At 44.1% G+C, this 9,167-nt stretch overlaps 1 protein-coding gene across 1 annotated transcript in view; it reads right to left on the bottom strand.

Annotated features, from left to right (window-relative positions):
• Positions 1–9,167, bottom strand: part of ACAD10 (acyl-CoA dehydrogenase family member 10) — a 30,398-nt gene that overhangs the window by 15,163 nt on the left and 6,068 nt on the right. The window contains exons 4-10 of the mRNA XM_006768919.2: positions 7,306–7,464; positions 6,430–6,589; positions 5,000–5,141; positions 3,807–3,875; positions 934–1,123; positions 623–650; positions 575–576 (exon numbers count right to left, since the gene is read on the bottom strand). Coding sequence (XP_006768982.1) covers positions 575–576; positions 623–650; positions 934–1,123; positions 3,807–3,875; positions 5,000–5,141; positions 6,430–6,589; positions 7,306–7,464 — 750 coding nt within the window. The remainder of the gene's footprint in view (positions 1–574; positions 577–622; positions 651–933; positions 1,124–3,806; positions 3,876–4,999; positions 5,142–6,429; positions 6,590–7,305; positions 7,465–9,167) is intronic.

The following is a 9,167-nucleotide window of genomic DNA, read 5'->3' as shown; positions in this document are numbered from 1 at the left end:
AAGAGGGTTAGGGCAGGGTGTGCCTTTCCAACAAGCTCCAACGGTTTCAAAAACTACCCAGGGCCGTGAAACCCTTTGCAATGCCCTGTAGCATCATCATCCTATGACTGGGGGGATATCCCCCAGGACAGTTCCAGGTGAGAGCCACCGGCTGCTTGGTCTTGGCTCCATCAGTGTGATCTGGGCATGGTTCCCAGCCACGTGGCCTCTCCTTGGCCCTCTCAGAGGTCCTATGAGCTTCCTAATAGCCTTTAGGAAATCCCTTTTTGGCTAAACAGTGGTTGGCTAAGAGCATGGACATTGGGGCCTGCCTGGATCTGAATCCCAGCTCTGCTGTTCTCTGTGCCTCCGTGTATCCTCGTTGATGAGATGGTCCTCATAGAGTTGTTGGGAGGATAAAATGTGAAAAGCCCTCAAAGCTTTCCCTAGCATGCAGTAAGAAATACATCAGGATTTGCTAAGAAACCCAAGACATACAACAGTTGACGAACTTGTAAGTTATATCTGGGACTGGACACTGAAAGGAATTCTGGAGTGAACTTGGCTCACAGTCAGGGTCTCCAGTTGATTTAACCTCTCTGAGTCTTCCTCCCTTGCTTCCTCTGTATGAGTGAATTGATACTAAATTCTGTAGACAGTTGTGAAGGTACCTTAACTACCGTTTGCCAGTATTGGAATAAAGATTTAAATGATCTAGTGAGATAAAAGTTGCAGGGAAGAGAGATTCTGTAGCCCATGAAGAGATTCATCCTAGGATAAAATGTCTAGGTAAGCAACCCCTCTAGTAAAATGAAAGTGGATGTCCAAGTAGGAAACGAGTAAGCCCACCTCACTGTTAGCAACTGCTTGGTGCATTAACACCCTGACACCAGGGAAATCCCGAAAGCAGAGGCAACAGTGAGGAAACATTCAGCATGAAAGACAGGCGGCCACATGCTTACCATGTTTCCCGTAGTCTTCTAGGCCTGCAGCCTTGAAATCCACACTGTGAATTTTGCATAAAACTCTGTTCATGGCAGCGTATATGGCCCGCCTCTGGCTGGGCTCCAAGCCTGGCAGAGAGGGGTCTTTGTAGATGAGGCCTGGGCAGTACTCCATCAGGTAGAAGGGAGTGCCAATGACCCTGGGAGGGACACAGACAGAGTGCTTCAGTGGCTCACAGGTGGAGGCTGTTGGTCATGGCACCGCTCTTTCTACCCCATGTGTACGCTGAGCGCTGGGGAAGGATTCGACCCAGGGTACTGGACATTTCCTTTTTCCTTGGCACATAAGCACAGGGGGTTATATATTTTCCCGCCCAAACCAATCCACACACACACACAGCCCTGCCCATACTTCTGGGCCAGCATGCCTCTCTTCTCTTTGGTCTGCATGTAGAAGCCACTGGAATGGGTTTAAGATTAATGACATAGGAAAGCAGCATGTTGAGAGGTGGGGCGTTGGGGTCATATAGAATCTCTACTCCTTTCTCGCAGTGTGATTCTGAGAGATTTACTAAACCTCTCTGAGCTTTTGTTTTTGTTTTTAAATATGTAAAACTTCAAAGAGTAGTTTTATGAATTAAAAGAGCAAGTATATATGGAGTGCCTGGCATAAGTGTCTGGTCCTAATGAGGGTTCAATAACCATCCCTTCTTTTTCCCCCCTTTTTTCTTTTATTGGGCTCTACGTGTGCCACTCACACAGAAGCCTTTTTTATTTTTTATTATTTTTTTAAAATATATTTTATTGATTTTTCACAGAGAGGAAGGGAGAGAGACAGAGAGTCAGAAACATCCCAGGTACATGCCCTTGACCGGAATCGAACCTGGGACCTTTCAGTCTGCAGGCCAACGCTCTATCCACTGAGCCAAACCGGTTTTGGCCAGAAGCCCTTTTTTAAATGTTCCATCTTGTTATTTTTACTATTATTCAGTGGTATGAATGGCACATCTACCACCCTATAGGACAGTAATGGCGAACCTTTTGAGCTCGGCGTGTCAGCATTTTGAAAAACCCTAACTTAACTCTGGTGCTGTGTCACATATAGAAATTTTTTGATATTTGCAACCATAGTAAAACAAAGATTTATATTTTGAAATTTATTTTATATATTTAAATGCCATTTAACAAAGAAAAATCAACCAAAAAAATGAGTTCACGTGTCACCTCTGACACGTGTCATAGGTTCGCCATCACTGCTATAGATAGGATCAAGGTGACACACTGAAATGTCATCTTTCAGTTATTTTTATAAATCAGTTTACTACTCTAAAAAGTTGTTTTGAAACTTCTACCATTATATCTTTATCCTGACTTGAACATGAGCTAGTTAAGTTAAACCAGTGGTAGGCAAACTGCAGCTCGCGAGCTACATGCGGCTCTTTGGCCCCTTAAGTGTGGCTCTTCCACAAAATACCGACTTCGATGCATGGGCCACGAAGTTTCAATCGCACTGTACATGCGCGCCCGCACGCGGTATTTTGTGGAAGAGCCACCTTCAAGGGGCCAAAGAGCCACATGTGGCTCGTGAGCCGCAGTTTGCTGACCACCGAGTTAGACTATTAAATTGTATTTAATTATCTTAAGTGTAATAATGCTGCTGTGTTTATAAAAGAAAATGTCTTTACTTTTAGATGTATGCTGCCTGCAACTGCAAAGGTTCAGCTAAAATTAGTTTATATAAATAAAATAATAATTTATGCACATAAAATATACTTATTTATAAAATAATTACATTTAATTATATTATGATATACCCAGTATTTTACATATAATTGTTACTATTTATATAAAATTAATTTATATATATAATCCACATACACATCTATATATACACATACACACACACATATATTGAAAGGAAATGTGGCAAAATGTTAACAATGGTTTAATCTAGATGAAGTATAAATGGGTGCTCATTATACTATTATTTCTTTTTTAACAATATTTCTTCCTTCAATTCTTTCTGTATGCTTCACAATTCTCATAGTTATAAAGTTAGGAAAAAGGACAGACTCAAAAACATTATAAAGCAATTTAAAAAGTTTAGAAAGGCTATAATAAAAGAATTAAACAAAAGCAAACAATATAAGCTAGATGGATATATATTTTTAGAATGTTAAAAAAAAGATGTTTTTGCCGTAGTTGGCTTGGCTCAATGGCTAGAGGATCAGCCTGCAGACCAAAGGGTCCCAGGTTTGATTCCAGTCAAGGACATGTACCTTGGTTACAGGCTCCTCCACGGCCTGGGCCCTGGTCAGGGCTCATGCAGAGGCAACCAATTGATGTGTTTCTCTCACATCGATGTTTCTCTCTTTTTCCCTCTCTCTTCCACTCTCCCTAAAAATCAATGGAAAAATATCCTCAGGTGAAGATTTAAAAAAAGAAAAAGAAAAAAGATGTTTTCTACCAATTCTCACAAAAGCAGGCATTTCTTTATCTTTCAGGATAACTTAAATATCTATGACCTTCTGGGGGAGTTACTATAAAGTTTCTTTTCTACCAAATTTATTTGTCCTTACTCTAACAAACTAGAATCTGAGTTAGTGTACTGGCTTTTCTCTTTTGTAGGTTGAATAGACAACGGGAAAAATAAATCTGTTTAGGATGGTGTGGCTCAGTGGTTGAGTGTTGACCTATGAACCAGGAGGTCACGGTTCAATTCCCGATCAGGGCACATGCCTGGCTTTTGGGCTTGATCCCCAGTGGGGGCATGCAGGAGGCAGCTGATCAATGATTCTCTTTCACCACTGATGTTTCCATCTCCTTCTCCCTTCCTCTCTGAAATCAATAAAAATATATGAAATAAATAAGTTGGAACATCACCTTGAATCTTCACAGAGGTCAAGAACTTTGGGGACGGGTACTCCAGCGCTTGCAAGGGCTCTCATGATCCTGCCGGGAAAAAGGAGAATGAGCACCACTGTGGGAAGGACTGCTGAGACTTCCTTACAATTACCTTCTCATTTAAAGATTAGTCTGTGCAGAAATCAAAATGTAATTCTAAAAAATTTCAATTGGCCCAAAAGTAGGCAAGAAGAACATAAAACTGATGAAACACAAAAAAGAAATGGTGAACTTATAGGCCTACATCAACCAGTCAATAACTACATTAAGTTGAATAGACTAAACTCACATTGTCCATATTACTCTCTGCACCTTTCCTTCTGCAGAGGAGTAAGAGACTGGGAGGAAGGGGAAACCCCAGCCCAGGGCCCACTCCTTGCTTCAGTACTCTCTTGCCAGAGATTTAGAGGTAGTTTTGTGTGAACCTACTCCATTTAAATTTTCCTGTCTCAAAACAAACTATTTTACTTGGGATGAGTTGTAATACTTTTATTATTTTCAACATTTTATTATGGAAAATATCAAACATAAGTAGAGAGAGTCATATAAAAACAAACCCATGTACCCATCACTCAGTTCCAACAACAGTCAACTCATGGTCATGTTTGTTCGGTTGTAGCCTCACTAACATATTGATTTTAAGACTAAAGGTCTTAGAGTCTTTAAGGCTAAGGGTAAGACTAAAGAGTTTCTTAATAATGCCTCTTTTCATCTAAAAGTTCCCAAAAAGCCCTAACCGGTTTGGCTCAGTGGATAGAGCGTTGGCCTGCGGACTGAAGGGTCCCAGATTCAATCCCGGTCAAGGACATGTACCTTGGTTGCCGGCACATCCACAGTAGGGGGTGTGCAGGAGGCAGCTGATCAATGTTTCTCTCTCATCAATGTTTCTGACTCTCTATCCCTCTCCCTTCCTCTCTGTAAAAAAATCAATAAAATATATTTTTTTTAAAAAATAAAAGTTCCAAAAAAGTCTAGTCTCCTACAGGTTTAGGTATAGAAAAGAAAACAAACTTAAAAATGAAATTAGGTTACTGATCTTACTTGAAATAATTTTGGAGGGTCACACTTGTAGTTTTAAATGTCTCAAGGCACTTGATGGAGTGCTGACGGTTGAGCTGGGGGCTGAGCTGCGAAGCGGGAGCGGGGGAGTGCGCCTGGCCCTGGGTATTTACCTGAACTCCCTCTCCACTGCGTGGGCAGAAGGAAGGAGTGTCCCGGGGGGCTTCTTCCTCAGAACCAGCTGATGACCGGCCAGCCTGATGTAGTACGTTGGATTTGACTGCCCATGATCAAACTGCAGGAGTTCCAACGGGCCTGCAAGTTTGAAAACAAAGAAAACTCAAACCAGCTCTGAAGGGCAGACGGGGAAAGACGTTCTTTCTTTCTAATGAGTCCAGAGTTTGGGATGCACTGAAGGAATGGCACCATGCCCCACCAGCTCGGGTCCAGAATCGCAGGCCACTGCAGCGTGGCTAGGCCACTGGATTTACACCACCATAATGTCCTCACTTTGTATAGTGTCCAATTTTGTCCGTCTTGCCAACTCCTGCTCTGTGAAGAAAAGCTTTTTAGCTGTGTTTATCAACCACAAGCACAGTCATGGCAACCCAACTTGCTAAATGGAATGCTTGAAGCCGGAAGATGAGAAGTGCCCTTGCGTGTCCCTCAGCCCATGCTCAGCCCAACCACGCCTGACACGGGTGCGACAGCTGAAAGGAGCTAAGCAGGGCCCACAGCCAGAGTCAAAGCTGCTCTCATGAGATGCGATCTCCCTGCCCAGCAGGCGGAATGCTTTGTCTCTCTTACAGAAACATCCTAATTAGCCCTCAGCTTCATAGTAAGACTGAACTCTGGGCGGAGATTCATTTCACTTGCTCAGAAGAGCAGGAAATGGGCATTTGCCAGAGTTCTCTGTTGGTCGGAAAGGGCTCCTCTGCCTGCGGCCATCCCACCCTGAACACGCCGATCTCATCAGAAGCTAAGCGGGGTCAGGCCTGCCTAGGACTTGGATAGGTAAAGGGCTCCTCAGCTTTGTGGAGGCACTAAGAATGTGCCGATCCCTAGGGCACATCACAACATGAACTCCATACAGGGACCAACGGGGTGAGGCGAAACTTTATCACCAGGTAGGAACGTCTTCAAAAGCTCACAAGACACCTGTTTTTCTAAGGGTGGAAGGTGAAGGAGGGTGGGACCTTTGAAGAGATGGAGACAACTTGTCACATTTTCTGTTTGTGCAACTTTGAAGTTTTCTTTACAAACAGGCTGCCATCTCGAAAAAATGAGAAACATTCCAGCGCCCCTGGGCCACCTACAGTTCCCAGGCTCCTCTCCTCGCTGACAGCTGTTTGCAGGCGGGGCTGCCACATCCGCTGTCAGTGGAAGAGCAGGCAAGTAGACTTTTGGGATCCATAAAAGAGGAGGCGAATGCGTTTCTCCACGCAACACTGAGAGCAGCGCTCAGATCCCCTGGGCGGCCCGGGGGCTGTTTCCTCACCATATTGCCTCTGTCTCTGGTGCATTCCACACTAGGGTTTGACAGGGAAAAGCAGCCTGAAGGACTAGGCTTGGGAAGAGTTACAAAATACAAAAACTCACATACCTGTGGTTTGGGTCCCCAGGAGGTCTCTGAGGTATTTCTCCAAGGAATCTTTTGGAATCTCCATGGTCTTTCTCATGGGACGCGTGTTTGGAATAACCGTTCTCAAGGTAAAGCCCAAAAGAGTTTCTAATTCCTTTACTGCAGCCTCTGGGTCATTAACCTGGTGTCAGAGGAAATATTGAACATGCCACCTTGACCTGCCAGCCTTGGCCTATCTTCCTGTCTGTTCTCTAAGATGGTAATTTTTAGGAGGAAATACCAAGAACTCCATTCTCTGAGCGAGGCCTTTGAAGTCAGGATATTCAGCTAAGGAGAAAGCCGTAGACTGTTTCCTCTTCCTCCTTAACTCCTAGATGCACTAAGATTGCTACCTCCTGGGGAGAGTCCCGGTTAGGAGTCCATGGCACTGCCTCGTGCCAGGAGGGAAGAACATCCTGTGAGCCCTCCTCGTGCCACAGCATCCACTCTGTCCCGTGAGCCCGTCAGCGTCAAAAGGAAAACTCCAATGTGGACCAGGAACCCTCCCACGTGGCCTCTCGCGCTTCACAGGTCACCTGGGTGGTCCATGTGGCTGGTGCTGCTGGCTCCCCACCCAGAAGAGCATCCCTTGGACAGTCTGGCTGCCATCCCGAATGCCTATAGCCTGTCCTTCACCTCCGTGTGTAACTCTTCTCAAGCTGCCTTCTTGGTGTGTTTGTCTTACTTCCATTAAAAGTACAAGCAGCTAGTCACACAGATTTCCTAATTGAAAAAGACCACGGTGACGCAGGGGAAACCCACTAAAGGCAGCAACAGCAATGCATGTGAGAGGACTGCATGGAAATGCTCACCCTAGGGTCTGGAGGAGAGTGGAGTTCAAAGGCTAGTGACCATTACCTTAATGGTGCGCATACCAAGGCTGGCAGCTGCTTTGACATTCTGTCCAAGATCATCAAGAAAGATGGATTCCGAAGGCTGTAGGCCCAGCCGCTCCAAGCACAGCTTGTAGATCCTGTGGTCTGGCTTACAGACACCTTCCACACAGGACTCCACGACCTGAGAGAGGGGCAGAGATGAGAAATAAATGTCCCTAAAAGTGGTGCTCCCTCAGGCATGCTGATATACTAGTATATTTTTTAAAGTGCAGAAGGAGCCCAGCTGGCATGGTTCAGTGGTTGAGCTTTAACCTACGAACCAGGAGGTCTCAGTTTGATTCCTGGTCAGGGGACATGCCTGGGTGGCAGGCTTGATCCCCAGTGTGGGGCATGCAGGAGGCAGCTGACCAATGATTCTCTCTCATCATGGATGTTTCTCTCTCTCTCTCTCTTCCTCTCTGAAATCCATCAAAATATATTTCTAAAAAAAGTGCAAAAGGAAACAGTTGAGATTTGTTATAATAAGTAACTTAAGGGGATTATGATAGAAAATGATGTTGCTTTTTTAGGTTGAGTGATTTGAACATACTGGGGGCAAACCTGGGAGCAAACTCAGGAAACCAAAATTCTGGTTCAGATATAGTGACCTTGTGCTCATGGTGAAGCCACGTGGCCTGTTTCATCATCAGTCAAGTGGGAATACTAATAGCCATCTTATCTATCTTATGGTTGTTGTGAAACTTAACTTGAATGAGTTCCAAAATGACAAAGCATTTTGCTGTTAGCTACTTTGCCTACACCAAGCAGAAGAAAAGCGGTACATTTCTGTTTTAGGGAAAGTCATCATTTTTTCAGAAAGAAGGCATTATTCACTGTTATAAAAGAAACATGGCTTTAATGTCTGTATTTCAGAAGTTAAAAAAGACCCAGACTCAGTCTATATGACTGAATCCCACCAGAGGGCTGACTGTCACCAAAGAGCCTGTTGGTGGCAAAGACGCTCCCTTCCTTGGATCCTTACAGACTAATTTCCATTCTGTCTCTGATTCGGAACCAGAGGAGGGGGGAGGAGAACCCTGAAAAAGCCGTCTCAGTGTCAGGCTATCTCTGAGCCAGCACCTCTGGGAAGTCCCCTCTTACATTATCCCTAGGGCACATAGTAACTGCTCAATAAAAATCTGTTTTGCCCTAGCCAGTTTGGCTCAGTGGATAGAGCGTCGGCCTGCAGACTGAAGGGTCCCAGGTTCAATTCCAGTCAAGGGCACATGCCTGGGTTGAGGGTTCAGTCCCCAGTAGGGGGCGTGCAGGAGGCAGCCAATCAATGATTCTCTCTCATCATTGATGTTTCCATCTCTCTCTCCCTCTCCCTTACTCTCTGAAATCAATTTAAAAATGCATATATATGTATATATATTTTAAGATATGATCTTCTGTGCTAGAAGATCAGAAGGATCTTCATCTGTGAAGGATTCCCCATTTCCCTAAGAGAAAATAGATCATTATCCTTGGAGATATATATATATATTGATAGATGACTTGCTTAAACTTCATTCAAAAAACAGATTTTTAAAAATATATTTTTATTGATTTCAGAGAGATAGGGCAGAAAACTGTATTTTGGCTCAGTATGTTCTCAGGGTACTTGGATAGTCCAGCACCATCTAGTACAATAGCCACTAGCCATATGTGACTCTTCACACTTAATTAAAGGAAATTCAATTCAATTCCTTGGTGACATTAGCCACAGTTCAAGTGCTTCATAGCCATACATGACTGTATTGGACATTTCTATTACAGCAGTCAGTGTTATTGAACAGTGCTGGTCTAAGCATTGATGCCATAGAAAGAGAGGGCAGCATGGTTGGTCTTTGAAAAGAAAAGCTC

The sequence above is a fragment of the Myotis davidii genome, unplaced genomic scaffold (genome assembly GCF_000327345.1).
Source record: "Myotis davidii unplaced genomic scaffold, ASM32734v1 scaffold223, whole genome shotgun sequence".
Classification (NCBI taxonomy): Eukaryota; Metazoa; Chordata; class Mammalia; order Chiroptera; family Vespertilionidae; genus Myotis; species Myotis davidii.
The sequence above is the reverse complement of the archived record's forward strand: the minus strand, read 5'-3'. Positions and strand labels throughout refer to the sequence as shown.